Source organism: Cherax quadricarinatus, chromosome 14 (assembly GCF_038502225.1).
Source record: "Cherax quadricarinatus isolate ZL_2023a chromosome 14, ASM3850222v1, whole genome shotgun sequence".
NCBI lineage: Eukaryota > Metazoa > Arthropoda > Malacostraca > Decapoda > Parastacidae > Cherax > Cherax quadricarinatus.
This window is the reverse complement of record NC_091305.1, coordinates 19,646,585-19,665,984: the sequence shown is the minus strand read 5'-3', so window position 1 is coordinate 19,665,984 and position 19,400 is coordinate 19,646,585. Positions and strand designations below refer to the sequence as shown.

The 19,400-nt window shown below is 37.7% G+C and overlaps 1 protein-coding gene across 1 annotated transcript in view; it reads left to right on the top strand.

Annotated features, from left to right (window-relative positions):
• Nucleotides 1-19,400, top strand: part of LOC138852680 (sortilin-related receptor-like) — a 44,613-nt gene that overhangs the window by 1,415 nt on the left and 23,798 nt on the right. Inside the window, exons 2-5 of the mRNA XM_070084884.1 lie at nt 6,981-7,214; nt 7,534-7,695; nt 10,587-10,744; nt 16,924-17,008. Coding sequence (XP_069940985.1) covers nt 6,981-7,214; nt 7,534-7,695; nt 10,587-10,744; nt 16,924-17,008 — 639 coding nt within the window. The remainder of the gene's footprint in view (nt 1-6,980; nt 7,215-7,533; nt 7,696-10,586; nt 10,745-16,923; nt 17,009-19,400) is intronic.

The window sequence follows — 19,400 nt, the reverse complement described above, 5'->3', positions numbered from 1 at the left end:
GAATAGGGACAGCAAGTGTAAGGAAACATGTCCAACATTTCCACCCATGTTGAGGATCAAACCAGGGACACTGTGTGTGAGGCAAGTGCACTGCCAACCAAGTCACAGGCATGTGGTAAGAAGAATTTGTTGTATACATGTATTTCTTACGAGATAAACAGTGGCAGTGCTAAGTGGGCTTGGGCAGCCTTGAGCTCCCCCACAGAAATTTTTCTGAGCCTCCCTAAATTTTCTGAGCCCCCCAAAGTCTACTTGAATAAACGATAAAAATGGTAATGCTGCGTCAAAACAAGTCTCCTAGTTCCCTCTTCCTGCCAGATGGCTACCCCTAAGCCTCCCCAGTATAAAAATTCTGGCACTGCCCTTAGAAGGAAGACAGTCATCACTGATAGCCTAACTTTATTGAGTTATTCTGAATTACTAACCTTCTGAGTGTTTGTGGCTTTGTTGACAGCATACTCAGCTCACACAGTGAGGGCCCTAGGATCGATCCTGACATGGGTGAAATGTTCAGCATGTTTCCTTACATTTGTTGCCCCTGTTCACCTAACAGTAAGTAGGTACCTGGGTGTTAAATTCAAATTGATTTACTTCTTTGCAAGTAGCTTATTGTTGTGGGTCACATCCTGGAGGACAAGATTGAAGGACCCCAGTGGAAATAAAACACAGTCCCCGAAGATGCACTGACTTTTATTGGGTTTTCTTGGGTGGTTAACCCTCCGGGTTAAAAATTCAAACAAAATCTTATCTTAATAATCATAACTAAATCTTAAATTTTCATGACTTTAGTGTGTCTGTCCTCAGTGAAAATTTTTCAGTATGTTGAAAAAAAACATAAATCCCTTCAGAGGAGGTGCCAGTGAAGGGTTCTTGATAAAAGGAATTGGACCTGCCCTCTCCTTTCTTTGGTTGAGTCTGAATGCCTCCTGTTTCCTCAGGTGGTGTATGACCCCTGTGTATTTAGAGCTCCCCCATAAATGTACAGTACAGTAATACTGTAATGATAAAACATTTTACCATCTAAGGGAGCATTTTGATGCCTGTTAGGGGTTCTTGTTAATACAGTAATTGGAAATAATCTTATCCCTTTCACTGTCTCTTACATAGATCTTCATTACTGATGCCAGTGTTGTTAAGGTAAATCTGCATTTTGAGCACAGCAACCTCAAATATGCTGTGAATGGTAAATTTTGGCATGAGAGAATGGGTCTGTGCGGTGAGTGTGTACAATCTTTCTTCATGCATGATGGAAAAAGCAAACCTTTGATTTTGTGTTTGGTTTAAAATAGTCTTTATGGTTTTATTGTTTTTTTTATGGATAGTTTTTATGGTTTTATTGGCTTGTTTCTTGGTATCATTTGACAGAATGGAAAACATACTAATGAAATAGAGATGATTTTGGTTGGTTTAAGGACTGGAAAAAGCTAGACATAGGGCTGAAAGTTGTGTAGATATTTGATTTGATGATTTTTCTGAGGCCTCCCACTAGTCTGTTTAATGGGTTTTTATTAGGTTTGCTTCAGATATTGGGATGCCCTAAACCAGGGGTCAGCAAGTTATGGCCCATGGGCTGGATGTGGCCCATTGCCTATTATGTGGCCCACAAGCCTGGAATAGCTTTTTATAAATTTTATAAAACTAATTAATATTTTCCAAAAAAATAATATCAATGTAATGCATCCATATTTATTGCACAGAACATGTTGCATTCGTGTTTAATTTTGTATTGGTTATGACTGGCATAGTGTACATGTGGCAACATCATGTATGCTCTACCCTGTCGTTTGTCGATCTCTATGTGTCTGTGATGCCTGTGTGTATAGTAAGTACATTTTCTAAGTTGAAATATGTAAAATCTCATTATGGATCAGCCTTATCTGACAAGTATGTGTTTACAATCAGTTGTCATTATGGGAAATTCTGTCAACCCCAATTAGACATAATTTTGTCACAAAAAAAAAAAAAAAAAAAAAAAAAAAAAAATAATGATAGAGTTCCACCTTTCTCACCAATTTGGAGAAAAATCTGATGACAGACAAATATATTTTGTAATATGTACTTGTATAATGATAAATTTGAAAATATCTTGCATGTATGTACTTGTTAGGTAAGACACATATGCAATAGTTAGGTATCTTTATTTCGAAACGTTTCGCCTACACAGTAGGCTTCTTCAGTCGAGTACAGAAAAGTTGATAGAAGCAGAAGAGACTTGAAGACGATGTAATCAGTCCATCACCCTTAAAGTTTTGAGGTGGTCAGTCCCTCAGTCTAGAGAAGAGCATTGTTCCAAAGTTTGAAACAATATGGAGTTGAAGTGACAGGATGGAGCCTTATATAGCGCCAGGAGGTGAGACAGGTCACTAGTAGAACGCAGATGTTGGGAGGTCAGGTCCCTCTCAAATGCAGCCGCTCTCACTAGTAGAGGTAGTCGAAGTTGATTCCAGGTCTGTACCAAGATACCCTTGTGTTGCAGTGTCTGACAGATTGAACATTAAAATGGTATAAAATACCAACAGATTGTTAGGTAAGACACATATGCAACAGTTAGGTATCTTTATAGGTATCTTTATTGTTTCAAACTTTGGAACAATGCTCTTCTCCAGACTGAGGGACTGACCACCTCAAAACTTTAAGGGTGATGGACTGATTACATCGTCTTCAAGTCTCTTCTGCTTCTATCAACTTTTCTGTACTCGACTGAAGAAGCCTACTGTGTAGGCGAAACGTTTCGAAATAAAGATACCTAACTGTTGCATATGTGTCTTACCTAACAATCTGTCGGTATTTTATACTATTTTAATGTTCATGTATGTACTTAAATTTACCACACTGTCTTGGCCTCTGAAGCTTAACATGCAGTAGGACTGCACCACCTAGCCTGAAAATAACCCTTAGTTTTTGCTTAATAATGGCCACAGAGTGCAAAAGTAGTGAAGTGCTTCCCATCAGTGAAAAAGTGCTAATTCTTAACTTTTTGTGCATAATTAATCAAACATTATCATGGGTATGTTTGCAAACAGAAAGAGACATACATATAGTATAGGGTTCGCTACTATCTGTTGTTTTGGGTATCCGAGGTAACGTATTCCCCTTGGATGGTGGGGGGGGGGGTCCCACTGTATTTACATTTTTGCCCATCTTGACAAAAATTTTGCCTACCCCTGCCCTAAACCATGACTTATCATTCCTAGATATATTTTATTTTCCAAGAAATAGGGTAAACCTATGATTTTGTGTGTGTGTGTGTGTGTGTGTGTGTGTGTGTGTGTGTGTGTGTGTGTGTGTGTGTGTGTGTGTGTGTGTGTGTGTGTGTGTGTGTGTGTGTGTGTGTGTGTGTGTGTGTGTGATGGATTCAAAATGGAGGGCATGCTTAACATAAGAGAGTCCTGGGGACATGATTAATAAACAGAGGATAGGGTTCTTTAGTTGCTGGAATGCGTGGTGTTTATTTTGGATTCTGTCTTTAATTTGGAATTTGTTGAATTTTGTATAAAAATTGGCCAAATCACTGACTGCTGTGCACTTTATAGGTTAGTTGTGCGAGTTGATTGGGCAGTTTCTTGTACTCACTCAGTTGAACAGAAGGCATACTAGTGAAATACATAGCATGGAATTTGGTCAAATTGAGCAATGGAATTGGCTCAAACCAGGACTCAGAATGGATGAAATCTCTGATGTGTAAATTGTACCCTCACCACCAACTTTGTACCTGCCTAATTCTTTTAAGTTTTTCTTCAGTTTTGTATTTTTGGTGTCATTATTCCCAGAAGAAGATTCTCTACCATTTCAGAAGAATTTTCTTTTAAATCCTGACATTGTCATCGCTTTTACTTCGGGGTCTCGACAGTGAAAGGGTTCATCTTATTAATAAGCACTAAACCTGTGTAGGTCATTCAGCTACACTGATAGAAACAGGAAAGTGGATTGAGTGGCACTCTGTCAGAGAAATTGAACTGCTGCATCCAAAATTGGGGTATACCTGGAGTATACCTGGAGGGTGTTCCGGGGGTCAGGGGCCCCTGGCCTGGTCCATCACCAGGTGTTGAGAAAACAAACGACAAACTCACCAAATGTCACTTTTGTTAAGATTGACTTAAAATCTTTGCAACATAAGGAAAACCAACATATTCACCAGATATCATGAGATCTTCAAATGTTTGCAGTGTTTTTGTAACAATATCTCAGTAACCAACCATACAAAATTTTATGCAATGCAGTTTTTGTTCACTGGCGAGTTTGTTGGTTTTCTTAGCATCTCGATTATTTTACTGCTATGCATGAAACCAATAATCCAACCTGTTTTTTGTATAGTAATAAAGAATTTTAAAAAATGTCTTAAATACAGTTTATTAATATTACGCAAATTCTTTAATTGGTTTGAAAAATAATGTGTATGAAATTTTATCAAGTTTAGATTAGGTCATTATGTTGGTTTTGATCCAGAAATTAGTCCCTTAATATTACGGCTTGAGAGCCAGTGTCGGTCTCATAAAACTACGCCAAAATTCAAGCGCCTTAAAATCGTGTGGGAGAAAACTGGTAGGCCTATGTGTGAGAGAATGGGTCTGTATGCTCAGTGTGCGCAACATAAAAAAATCTTGCAGCACGCAGTACATGATAAAAAAAAAACTGACCGTGTTTTGGGTTTAAAACATTGACATTTCGGTGTTTTTTCATATAGTATTTATGGATGTATTCTCATTTTCTTGGTCTCATTTGATAGAATGGAAGATATATTACAGAAATAGAGATGATTTTGAATGGTTTTCAGATTTAAAGTACCTTGAAATTGAGCTCAAAGTAGCGGAAATGTTCAATTTTTGCCGATGTTCAAGAGTAAACAAATCACGCCACACGTCCAATACACGTGAACTTGTGGGTCTAATATGCTTTCACAAATGCACTGATATTATTTATACAGTTTTTACAATAATGCATTAGTCTGCATAAGAGTAACTCTACTATTTTTTTGTATGAATAAAAATTCAAAATGGAAAGCAAGCATAATATAAGAGGGGCCTGGAGACGTGACTAATGAACAGAGGAAATGTTATTTTAGTGTTAGGAATGTCAGCATTGTTTATTCTGGCCCCTATTTTGAAATTGGCCTTACTTGAATTGTGTATGAAATTGGCAAAATTACCAATTTTTGAGCACTTTATTGGGTAATTGAAATCAGGAATTGGGAAGTTTATTGTACTCAGTTGATAGAACAAATGGAGTTCTAGTGAAATAGCTATGAGTTTGGTCAACTGGAACAATGAAATTGGCTGAAAATAGGGCTCAAAGTGGGCAAAATTGGTGATGTGTAAATATCGCCGTGCTCTAGCTTCGCGAGAGCATAATTCCGTAAATTTTCCATCAAATTTCGTTTTTTTTTTGGCATCATTACCATTGGGAAAAGATTCTCTATCATTTCATAAGATTTTTTTTTTTTTGACACAGAACGAGAGTTTAGAGTCGGGTCCCAACAGTGAAAGGGTTAAAAAAGGCATAGCAAGAATTTGCATCACAGTACTTTATTTTCAGGTCACTTTTTTTTTTTATGAATGTATAGGTATCCGAGAGGAAAATATGAATAGTGATATTAGGAAAGCTGCTCCCTAGGGAAATTGCCAGTGCCAAAAAAATTTGTACCTCATAAGTGAATGGAGACAAATGGCTTTTAATACTTGACGTGCTGTTGGAGTGTGAGCAAAGTAACATTTATGAAGGGATTCAGGGAAACCGGCAGGCCGGGCTTGAGTCCTGGAGATGGGAAGTACAGTGCCTGCACTCTGAAGGAGGGGTGTTAATGTTGCAGTTTAAAAACTGTAGTGTAAAGCACCCTTCTGGCAAGACAGTGATGGAGTGAATGATGGTGAAAGTTTTTCTTTTTCGGGCCACCCTGCCTTTGTGGGAATCGGCCAGTGTGTTAATAATAATAAAAAAAAGTTATTTATATAAATGACTTACCAGAAGGAACAGGAAACTATGAAATTCTTTACTTGTCATGTAAAATATCTGGTTTAAGATAAATAATAAAAATAACTTCAATCTTTATAAGATATGGATAAATTTAGCAATTTGGGTGACAGAGGGAACTTAATGTTGATAAATATCATGTAATGGAAATGAGAGAACACAAAATCAGACCTTACAAAGGAGAGAGATTGTGTGGAAAAATTTTGAGAGTATCATACAAAGAATAAGAGTCTTAATTTTTTTATTTATACCACTGGCTCTCTCTCACTAAGGTAGGGTGACCTAAAAAGAAGAAACACTTTCACCATCATTCCCTCTTATCACTGCTTTCCCAGAGGCTTGCTGACAGTACTGCTGACATGCCCCCTCCAAACTGCAGTATCCCCCACCCCTCAGCAGGCACTGTACTTCCACCTCCAGGACTCGTGTCTGGTTAACTGGTTTCCCTGAATCTATTCATAAATGTAACCTTGCTCACATCAACAGCATATCAAGTCATAAAAGCCACTTGCCTCCATCCCTGTCTAGCTTGCTCACGCACCTGTTAGATGTTCTAGCCCCTTACACACACAACCTCCTTTACCCCCTCCCTCTAGCCTTTCATAGAATAACTCCTACCTCTCCTTCCATCCACCACAGATTTATACACCCTCCTAGTCATCCAATATTTTGTTTGATCCCTCTAAATATCTGAACCTCAACAACCTCTCCTCAGTCCTCTGGATAATGCTTTCAGCAACCCTGCACCACCTAGTGTAATCTCCAAAACTACAAATTCTTTGTAATATTCACACCACATATTGCTTTCAAACCTGACATCTTTACTGCCTCCAGAAGTGCTAGTCTTAGTTTATCTGGCCCTAGGTACTGTATATAAATGCTGTTAGTTTGTACCTCATAATGTTATATAAAAAACTTTTGGTTTATTTATGATTTGAAAGCCTTAGGCCTAGATAATTGAATTTATTTTTTTAAATAAATTACTGTACTGTATAATTTTATTTTTTTTTCAGTTTTCCCTGAATGACAGCCACCCTCAAGTAATGATAGACTGGGCTGGAGAAGGAAGTGATGTTGTAGTTTGTGTTACGCGAGATGCTCGTCAGACCCATTTATCAGCCTCCCATGTTTTTATCTCGGATGATTATGGGACCACCTTTAAGAATGAAACTAGCAAGTTCAAAACATTCACTGGACGGCCAGCCATCATAAACAAATTTTACAAAAATGATAAATACACATCCAGGGTAATTAGCTTTTGCATCAGCTATTTCTTAGTGACTAAGTAGGAACTGTAAATTTTAGCTTCTTCAGTTTATTTAATTGATGATCAGGGCTGCATTTTGTCTGATTTTCGATTACAGTATTTTTAATGGCTCCTTCAATTCATGTGATAAAGGTGAATAGTATATTGTTCAGTATTGTATATCTGCAGTAAAACACATTTTTTGGATGTACAGTACATATATTTTTTTTTTAAAATACCAGAGTAGAATGTATTTACAATGAATATGTTTTCTTATAAAATGTTAAGTTGAAGACTGAACCACATGTAATTTCTTTCAGTTTGTGTTCACTGATGTCATCAACAAATTCATTCATGTAACAAAAGACTATGGGAGAAATGTGGCCTCTTACAAGGTCAGGTTTACGCCATCTGAGGTTACCCATCATCCACTTGATGCAGATGTCTTGCTAGTCTACGATACAGAGGATGAGGAGCGCAAAGTTAGTTACATGTTTGTGTAGTCTAATTTTTACATGTGTACCCCACCAAATGACTACCTCACTGGCAACTACCTGAACACACTGTTCCTAGCTCCGACTAACCCATACGAAGTCTCCCTTATTATCAACACACTAAAAAACAAGACAGGAGATTTAAATACCTTAACATCCTTTATATACAAAAAAGCGTCACAAGTGCTATCACCAGTCATTGCAACACTCTTTAACAAATCCATTGAATCCTCTACCTTCCTTACAGTTCTCAAAATAGCAAGGGTCACCCCGATCCATAAAGGAGGGGACCAAACAGAGTTGAATAACTATAGGCCAATATCGAACTTACACCCTCTCTCAAAAATCTTCGAAAAATTAATTCATAAATGAAACTACTGTACTCCTACCTCATCTCCCAAAACATACTCAACCCCTGCCAATTTGGATTCAGGCCTAATAAAAATACTAGTGATGCTATTATACACATGCTAGAACATACATACACTGCAATAGAGAAAAAAGAAGTCCCACTGGGGATCTTCATTGACTTACGTAAAGCTTTTGATACAGTTGACCATGACTTGCTCCACATAAAATTGTCACACTATGGTATAAGAGGGCACTCCCTCAACTACCTCAAGTCATACCTCAGCAACAGAAGCCAATATGTGTACACAAATGGGGCAAACTCTTCCGCACAACCAATTACAGTTGGTGTCCCACAGGGAAGTGTCCTTGGCCCTGTTCTCTTTCTCCTATACATAAATGACCTACCAAATGCTTCACAATTACTCAAACCCACACTATTTGCAGATGACACTACATACGTCTTCTCTCACCCGAGCCCAGTCATGCTAGCCAATACTGTAAATACCGAATTACAGAAAATATCTACCTGGATGAGGACTAACAAACTTACACTAAACATTGACAAAACCTACTTCATTCAGTTTGGTAACAGAGCTACAGATGTCCCTCTTAACATAATGATAAACAGATCACCTATCACAAAGCTAACAGAGGGAAAAGTCTTAGGAATCCACCTTGATAATAGACTCAAATTTCATACACATATACAACAAATTTCTAAGAAAATTTCCAAGATCGTAGGCATACTATCGAAGATACGGTACTATGTTCCACAGACAGCCCTCCTGGCCCTATATCACACTCTTATTTACCCCTATCTCACCTATGTAATTTGTGCATGGGGCTCAACAACAATTAACCATCTCAGACCACTAATTACCCAACAAATGGCTGCAGTCAGAATGATAACAAATTCCCACTACAGGCAACACACTCCACAATATTCAAAACACTAAATCTACTCACCATACAAAACATCCATACTTATTACTGCACCTATTACATTCATAGAACACTTAACTCTGATATTAACCCTTCCCTCAAACATCTCCTTGCCAACCTCAACAGAACACATGACCATAACACAAGGCACAGATCACTCTTTGATGTTCCTCGTGTCCATCTATGCTATGCAAAAACTCAATGCACGTAAAAGGCCCTAAAATCTGGAATTCATTACCTGTAAATATAAAAGAAACACTACCTGTTTATAAATTCAAGTCTCTTCTCAAAGATCACTTACTCACCCAAAACCAAATAAACACTGAATAACTGAACCTTATAAATTGTATATCTTAAATGTTTCTCATAATTATATCACATAAATGTTAAACCTAAGACCCAATCTAACTTTATTTTTAAATACACTACCTAACAGAATACTCCATTCTACTGAATGTACAGCAATGCATGCAACCATATGACCTGTCTTTGTAATACTCATTTGTGCTTTTCTGTTATCTGTTTACAATAATGTTTTATCACTGATTACATCATTGCTTAGTTAATCTTAAGTTAATTTTAGGCCTGCCCGTAATGCTATGCATACAAGTGGCTTTGGCATGCTGCTCTTACCTGTATTTTTTTGTACTTCTGTATGTTCAAATTATTAAATAAATAAAATAAATAGAAGATAACATCCGTCCTGTCTTTGTAAAATTAGGCATTATAGAAAATAATTTTATGCAGTAAATTTCTTGCACTGTGCTGTCGTAAATAAAAATCTCTTAAGCTGTTTTCACTAATGAACTCTAAAATTTATTTTGTTTTTATATATGATAAATATAATGGCAAGCTCGAGCTAAAATGTGCTAATATGTCCTGTCTAAGGGCAATTTGTGGTGTAAATATTATGCAGAAAATTCGGAGTGTGGAAATTAGGAAAAGGTGTGGAGTTAATAAAAGCATTTGTCAGAGGGCAGAAGAGGGGTTGTTGAGGTGGTTTGGTCATTTAGAGAGAATGGATCAAAGTAGAATGACATGGAAAGCATATAAATCTATAGGGGAAGGAAGGAGGGGTAGGGGTCGTCCTCGAAAGGGTTGGAGAGAGGGGGTAAAGGAGGTTTTGTGGGCGAGGGGCTTGGACTTCCAGCAAGTGTGTGTGAGCGTGTTAGATAGGAGTGAATGGAGACGAATGGTACTTGGGACCTGACGATCTGTTGGAGTGTGAGCAGGGTAATATTTAGTGAAGGGATTGAGGGAAACCGGTTATTTTCATATAGTCGGACTTGAGTCCTGGAAATGGGAAGTACAATGCCTGCACTTTAAAGGAGGGGTTTGGGATATTGGCAGTTTGGAGGGATATGTTGTGTATCTTTATACGTATATGCTTCTAAACTGTTGTATTCTGAGCACCTCTGCGAAAACAGTGATAATTTGTGAGTGTGGTGAAAGTGTTGAATGATGATGAAAGTATTTTCTTTTGGGGGATTTTCTTTCTTTTTTGGGTCACCCTGCCTCGGTGGGAGACGACCGACTTGTTGAAAAAAAAAAAATGTTTTTAGCTAATATGTTTTACATGTTTTTAGCTGTGGATAAGTGAACATTTTGGGGAGCATTGGAGAATTATTGGACGGTATGTTAAATCGTATTATTGGTCAGAAGCAACCTCTCCACCTACGCTGTATACTGAGCGAGAGGAGCCATCAGGATCAGCATCAGTAGTTTCTTCTCAAGACCTATTCAGGTGAGCATAGTGAAATATTTTTGCATCAAGGTGCCACTATTAGTACTTGTTCCATATTTAATTAGTTATTCACATTTTATTCTCATCACTTTGGATTTTGTGCAATAACTTGAAAATAACCCATTTCCTTTAATTTTAAATTTTTTACACTGTCTTTCTAACAGATTAATTGTTTTGAGTAATGCATTTCCTGTAGTGGACAATTTTAAAGCAAGGGTTTTTGGTGGATTTTGGTGTACTGTGTATGACACTAGAACAGAAATAGAGTGTAATTTTAGCTAATAAATTACAAACATTTATTCACATCAGCAGATGTCTCCAGTGATCATTTCAAATTTTTAGACCTAAAAGTTTTCTTCTGGAGTAAGTTTCCTTCATTTTTTCAGGCAAATGTTATTTTGTCATTACCTCAAATGTCTGTAACCCTTTCATTGTTGGTGTCATATAGATACATCTTACGAGCCAGTGTTGGTGACGTATTGATGTGCCAAAATTCTAGCAGCTTCAAATCTAGCAGGAGAAAGCTGGTAGGCCTGCATGTGAAGGAATGGGTCTGCGTCGTCAGTGCGCAGTACAAAAAAAAATCGGGGAGGCCACAATGCATTGTGGGAGTGCTAATTCAGTATGTCTTGGTCACCAAGCCTAGCAGTAAGGAATACCTCACTCTTCAGCGAATTGGCACTCTTCCCTTCCCAAGTGATGGTTCTAACACAGACTGAAGTGTCAGTGAAGATGAATCTCATGGTTTTGAGGAGTTTGTGACAGAAAGCAATGCCCAGGATACCAGAATTAGTGCTGAAAACCCAGATGATTATCAACCTTCCACCAAAAAAGTCAAAGTGACTTATTTCCATGTGGGTGGTGAGGAAGACGGCATGGGTGGTGGGGAAGGCAGTTTGGGTAGTGGGGAAGGCAGTGTGGGTGGTGGGAAAGGCTGTGTCGGTGGTGAGGAAGGAAGCACGGGTTTGTGTAAACAACATAGAAGCATATGTGTAGATTACCTAGGATAACCCAGAAAAGTCAAAGTGACTTATTTCCATGTGGTTGGTGGGGAAGATGGCATGGGTGGTGGGGAAGGCTGTGTCAGAGGTGGGGAAAGCAGCATGGGTTTGTGTAAATGGGTTTTGTCAATATAATGGTAATGTTCATGCGGTTATTGTGCTGCATACAACAAGTGAATATACAATGGAACCTCAAATATCGAACTTAATCCTTTCCAGGAGTTAGTTCTAAATTCGAAAAGTCTGAAAAGCGTAGCAATATTTCCCATAAGAAATAGTGGAAATAGAAACCCAAAAATATTCACAAAGAAAATACATTTTATAGAGATTAATTATAGTTTTACATACACACAACAAATATAGTATACCAGGAAAAGTGTACGGTAGGGTTATTATTGAAAGAATTAGAGGTAAGACAGAATGTAGGATTGCGGATGAGCAAGGAGGTTTTAGAGTGGGTAGGGGATGTGTAGATCAAGTATTTACATTGAAGCATATATGTGAACAGTATTTAGATAAAGGTAGGGAAGTTTTTATTGCATTTATGGATTTAGAAAAGGCATCTGATAGCGTGAATAGGGGAGCAATGTGGCAGATGTTGCAAGTATATGGAATAGGTGGTAAGTTACTAAATGCTGTAAAGAGTTTTTATGAGGATAGTGAGGCTCAGGTTAGGGTGTGTAGAAGAGAGGGAGACTACTTCCCGGTAAAAGTAGGTCGTAGACAGGGATGTATAATGTCACCATGGTTGTTTAATATATTTACAGATGGGGTTGTAAAAGAAGTAAATGATAGGGTGTTCGGGAGAGGAGTGGGATTAAATTATGGGGAATCAAATACAAAATGGGAAGTGACACAGTTGCTTTTTGCTGATGATACTGTGCTTACGGGAGATTCTAAAGAAAAATTGCTAATGTTAGTGGACTAGTTTGGGAGTGTGTAAAGGTAGAAAGTTGAAAGTGAACATAGAAAAGAGTAAGGTGATGAGGGTATCAAATGATTTAGATAAAGAAAAATTGGATATCAAATTGGGGAGGAGTAGTATGGAAGAAGTGAATGTTTTCAGATATGTGGGAGTTGAAATGTCGGCGGATGGATTTATGAAGGATGAGGTTAATCATAGAATTGATGAGGGAAAAAAGGTGAGTGGTGCGTTGAGGTATGTGTGGAGACAAAAAAACTTTATATATGGAGGCTAAGAAGGGAATGTATGAAAGTATAGTAGTACCAACACTCTTATATGGGTGTGAAGCTTGGGTTGTGAATGCAGCAGCGAGGAGGCGGTTGGAGGCAGTGGAGATGCCCTGTCTAAGGGCAATGTGTGGTGTAAATATTAATGCAGAAAATTCAGTGTGGAAATTAGGAGAAGGTGTGGAGTTAATAAAAGTATTAGTCAGAGGGCTGAAGAGGGGTTGTTGAGGTGGTTTGGTCATTTAGAGAGAATGGATCAAAGTAGAATGACATGGAGAGTGTTTAAATCTGTAGGGGAAGGAAGGCAGGGTAGGGGTTGTCCTTGAAAAGGTTGGAAGGAAAGGGTAAGGGAGGTTTTGTGGGCGATGGGCTTGGACTTCCAGCAGGCGAGCGTGAGCGTGTTCGATAGGAGTGAATGGAGACGAATGGTATTCGGGACCTGACGATCTGTTGGAGTGTGAGCAGGGTAATATTTAGTGAAGGGATTCAGTGAAACCGGTTATTTTTATATAACCGGACTTGAGTCCTGGAAATGGGAAGTACAGTGCCTGCACTCTAAAGGAGCAGTTCGGGATATTGGCAGCTTGGAGGGATATGCTGTGTATCTTTATACGTATATGCTTCTAAACTGTTGTGTTCTGAGCACCTCTGCAAAAACAGTGATTATGTGTGAGTGAAGTGAAAGTGTTGAATGATGAAAGTATTTTCCTTTTGGGGATTTTCTTTCTTTTTGGGTCACCCTGCCTCGGTGGGAGACGGCCGACTTGTTAAAAAAAAAAAAAACATTTTACTAACCTTTATTGAAGATTGGTGATGGCATCTGGAAGATAGGGATGAGGAGAGAGGGAGTTGGGGTTAGTATTTGGAAGGAGAATCTCCCTCCATGAAGACTTAAGGTATCAAAGCCCTCTCTGGGGTTATTTCCCTTATCTGTCTTTTAATGTCACTAGGACCAGCTTGAGTCACTGGACCCCTGTCGCACAAAATAACTGTCGACAGTCCTCTGTTTCTGGTGCCTCTTTAAGATTCCCCTAAAATGGGACATGGTTCTGTCACTGAACTTGTTGCAAAGATGGCTTGTTTCAGCTTGCTCAGGGTGGTACTTCTCCACAAACATTTGGACATCATTCCACTTCTGTATTATTTCCTTCTTCGCATCTATGGTGTTTCTCACTTTCTTTACCACAGAGGTACCACTAGCAAGTTTCTTTGGGCCCATTGTAGCTTATTTCAGAGCCCCACAAGCACTAAACACAATGAAATAATCGTAAAATGTTTGAATAAGAGCGCAGGTTAGTGTTCGCTCAAGCATCAACAAAACCAGACTGGCTCACTGCGCCTGCGTGGGGACGTGGACAGAGCGGGCTGCCGCACAGGTCCGGTACCCAGTGGTTCGAAAATAGGGGGCGAGTTCGATAATAGGGACAAAGTTGGTTCGAAAAAAGGGTTCTATTTTCGAAGAGTTCGATAAGCAATACGTTCGAAATTTGAGGTTCCACTGTATATACAGTGGAACTGCGGGTTTTTGCATGCTCCAGTTATCAGACATTTCAGTTTTAGGACCATTTTTTGTGCGAAATTTTGTTCCGAATATCAGACCTTGATCCGGTAATCAGATGTATTATACGCGTCCACCTGGGCTGCTCATACTTTCGTGACTCACTCTTGGGTACATTGTCTTGTTTTACGTTAATATAGACATTTTCATTAATCCATCAATGATATTTTTTTCAAATTATATAAGAAACACGTCACATAACATAGGATAAACATGCAATGTTTATATGCTATGTATATTTAATAATAATCGCTCTTGGGCTCATTAAATGTCTTATTTTACATTAATATAGACATTTTTATTAATCTATCTTTGATATTTTCTTCAATATTATATAAGAAACACGTACATAGCATATAAACATGCTATGTTTCCATGCTAACGAGTGGTGAGTCAGTGGAGGGAAAACATTACGTTTTCTCTTTTTCTCTGTCAAGCATTAGAGAAAAACTGTATGAATCTGCGTTTGGCTTTTCTTTACAAATCTCAGCATGAATTATTCATTACTTCTTCCTTTGTTTATGATGGCATCTAAAGGTAGTTGTTAGAAATGATTAAACTCAGTGAACAAGGTATGTTGATGGTAATATGGCTCTGGGCCGTATTAAATATTGTGTAGGTGTATGTATGTAGCCCAGGCTACCTACTGACTACCTACCAGCTACCTACCTCTACTGGCTACCTACCTCTACTGGCTACCTACATCTACCGGCTACTTAGTAAGTTTATTCGGGTATACACAAATACAGTTACATAGAGTATCATACATACATAGCAGCGTGTGTGTAGAGAACCTAGGATAGCCCAAAAAAGTCAGACACAGTGACTTCCTACAAAAAAGTACAACTCGCCTCTCACCCTACATTAAGACTAAAAATATTTTAAGTAAGTAATTAATGTGGAAGAGTTGGTGGATGACCACAGGGAAGAGCTAACCACTGAAGAGCTTCAACACTATAGTTAATCTTTAAAAACTTTATTTTTTGTTTATATTTTTGGGTGTCTGATTTGGATTAATTGTATTTACATTATTTCTATATGGGAAATATTGATTCAGTTTTTGCATGTTTCGGATGTTTTAGGACGACCTTCCGGAACGGATTAAGCTCGAAAGCCAGGGTTCCACTGTACATTATGCACTATATTGGTCTTACAGGTCACAAAAGTTATTTGAAAAATTAAAATATTAAAAAAATCAAAGAAAAAATACAATAGTAAAAATAACGTTACTGAGTGAATGGCAGCCGTGGATATTGCCATAAGCGGTTAACTTTCTGTCAGCTTCATGCCTCTATATCTCTGTAAGTTCTGATCACAAATTTTTTTTTGGTTTTAAAACACTCACAAAAATATTCTTAAGATTTTGGTGAGAAAAAATAATTTTTTTTTTTTTTTAATATTTTTCGACATTGAGTGTGGGATCACGGGTCTCAACAGTCAAAGGGTTAAATACGGGCATGTGTCAAGTTTTAAAGCCTATTATTGTTTGTTTACAAAACTAGGGGTTGACCTATAACATTAGTATAAAATGCCAAACACTAAATAATTCGTTGCTGGGCTGCAGGTTTGATTTTCAACACTTGCAAGCACTATTGTGGTATATACTGGACCTGTGACTACAGTTCGAGAGGCATGATTGAGAGTTTAACTAACCTACCTCAAATAAATTGATATTTGATTTACTGCTGCTTCTGCATCTTATTCTGCTACTGCTCCTGTGGTGGTAGTAGCAGAAGGGGAGAGAGAAGGACTAGAGGGGTTAGGATGGGAGAGAAAGGAATAGAGGAGTCAGGAGGTAAGGAAACAGGAGAGAATTTGGAGGAAATATGGAGAAAGGAAGATAGAGGTAGAGGTGTAAGCTGGGGAAGAAAGAATGGAAGGGATGAACTGGTGGGTAATGGAGGAAGAAAGATGGAGGGCAGATGGGAAAAGGTTTATGACATCTTTTTTATCATATATATTTTGGGTCACACATGCCTCCCATCTATAAACATACATCACACTACCTCTTTCTTCTCTCAATCATGTAATTGACCTTTCGGAATATACAATTGGAAGATAGTTTAAAGAAAAAAATAGGAGTTACACTTGATTGTGTGTACCAGAAATCACGGCTTCAGCGTTTGATAACTATTTTGTCATGTCTGAGAGCATGTTCTGTGAGTACTAAGTGTATGCTGCTGCATCACAATATTACTTCCCACCTAGCTACTGAAACACTGGTCATACATACTATTCCTGAATTTGAAGGGTTTTGTGTACCATCGGCAATTCTGAAGTACTGTCCCCTAAACTAATAAACTCATTGAAAGGCTGTACAAAAATGTTCCTGTAGTCAAGTGCTCTGTGCTTTTTCTTTTTTTTTAGCTAATGATAAGTATTGTGTTGTAAACAAATTTTGATAGATAATATAGTATACATTTTTCCAGTGAATCATCAACACCAGTAAGAGTTATAAGAGGTGTAGAAGATTTTGAAGTGAAAGACGAATTCCTCTTCGCTGTGAAGAAAGTGGTAGGATTGCTTCTTATGCTTGTTTATTATATATATAAGCTCTCCATCTTATTTCAGAATTGAAGAACGATCAGATACAGGTCTGCCATCACAAATCCGGCAGTCAGACAACCAGTTCCATCAGTTATTCAGCACTAATTTCGGCTAGCATAATTTCAAATTTCCAGGGTTGCCACATGCTGCATAAGTCATTCCAATTTTTTTTTCCCCATTTATTGTTGTAACCTGCTTACTTTTAGCCTTAGTCATGGTTCCAATGAATAAAAGAAATGCTTCTTGTTGTGTAAAGCACTTACACAGTACATTGTCGATTAAAGATAAGGTGTCTTTGAAGCCACTGTTGGTTGCCATGAGCTCAGTCTCATGATGCAGGGAAATATGCTTTATTATTACGCTAATACAGGTACCATCCGACTTACAACCGAGTCTGTTTCCAATAAACTGGTCATAAGTCAAAATGGGCGTAAGTCGAACCTTACTACTGAATATCAACATCACATTTTTGTAATGACTATATTTTATTGTTTTATTTTGGTATTTCATTTTTTACTTTACTTTTTATGCTGTTAGTACTGCATTTTATACTGTAAGGTTTAGGATAAACACTGTGTAGAACACAAACAGTTGTTTATTTCCAAAAAATTTGGCATAGAAAACACGGTCGTAAGTCGAATGGTCGTATGTCGAGCAGGTCGTAAGTCGGATGGTAGGTGTATCAACACTATGGCATATTTGCCTATCACAATTGATCTAATATGACATAATAAACAATATAAATAACATAATAACATGTTAAATACTCCAGAAAAAATAATTTTTGGCATAATACCGAGCAGTTCAACAGAGGTATGAAGAGGATATGGGATACAAGTACCATTCTCCTATCCCTGTCTTGGGGCTTACATTAGAGAAAATGGAGTATGTATAGGACAGGGCTAACTATGATATTACACTCATACTTCACCATAAAACTGAAACAAAAAAGCTATTTTCTCTTCATTGATTATCACACACAGCAGCATATGTATAGAGAACCTAGGGTAACCCAAAAAAGTCTTAAGTGGCTTATTTCTAATACCCAGCTTGGGCTAGCCATATATGATTATTGGTAAATATTATATTCCTAGCCAGGGTAGAAACATTGGGCATGTTCCTTTACACCTGTTGTCTTTGTTCACCCATCAGTAAATGAGTACCTGGGTGTTAGTAGACTGGTGTGGGTGTTATCCTGGGACACTGACCTAATTTGCCTGAAATGCTTAGCATAACAAGGGGCTTTCTGTTTAGTAGTATGTCGCTTATGTCATCTAGGCCTGTATACCATGTACATGTAGTAAATAAAGCTTTTATTATTATTATTATTTTTTTTTTTTTTCTCTCAGTTGTTTGTTGGGCTATCTTATTGTAACCTGGGTAATGTATGATGGAAAGATGCTTCTTAACATACACCAAAAATGAAGGAAATCAGACCATAAATAACAGAGTTCACTTCTCAGCCATTAGCAGCCCCATAGCGGTATATTTTCATATGGTTTTTATGGTTGTATTCTCGTTTTTTTGGTCTTATTTAATAGAATGGAAGATATATTACAGAAATAGATATGATTTTAATTGTTTTCACAACAAAAGTACCTTGAAATTGCGCTCACAGTAGCGGAAATGTTCCATTCTTTAGCGATGTTCAAGAGTAAACAAGTCTAATACATGTGTGCCTGCCAGTCCAAATTTCAATATGCAGTCAAGAATGGTTTGACATTTGTACAATTATTACAATAATTCAGTAGTCTGCATAACAGTAAATCTTTTATTTTTTGTGTGAATAAAAATTCTAAATGGTAAGCAAGAGTAATATAAGAAGGGCCTGAAGCCATAACTAATGAACAGAGAAAATGTTATTTTAGTGCCAGGAATGTCTGCATTGTTAATTCTGGATCCTATTTTGAAATTGGCATCTGTTGAAATTTGTGTGAAATTAGCCAAATTGCCAATTTCTGACCCCTCTATTGGGTAGTTGAAATAGGTGAATGAGTGGTTTCTTGCACTCAGTTGACAGAATAGAAGGAAGTAAGTAAATAAGTAAGTTTATTCAGGTATACACAAATACAGTTATATAGATTATCATACATATCAGCATATGTATAGAGAACCTGGGATAACCCAAAAATGTCAAAGTGACTTATTTCCAGTACCTGGCTTGGGCTTGCCATATATGATTTTTGGTAAATATATGTTTTTCTCAGTTGTTTGTTGGGCTGTCTTATTGAAACTTGGGCAGTGTATGATGGAAAATGCTTCTTAACGTACACACACACAAAAAAAGAGAAATAAGGGAGTTCACTTCTTAGCCATTAGCCGCTTCTTTGCGGTATATTTTCGTATGGTTTTTATGGTT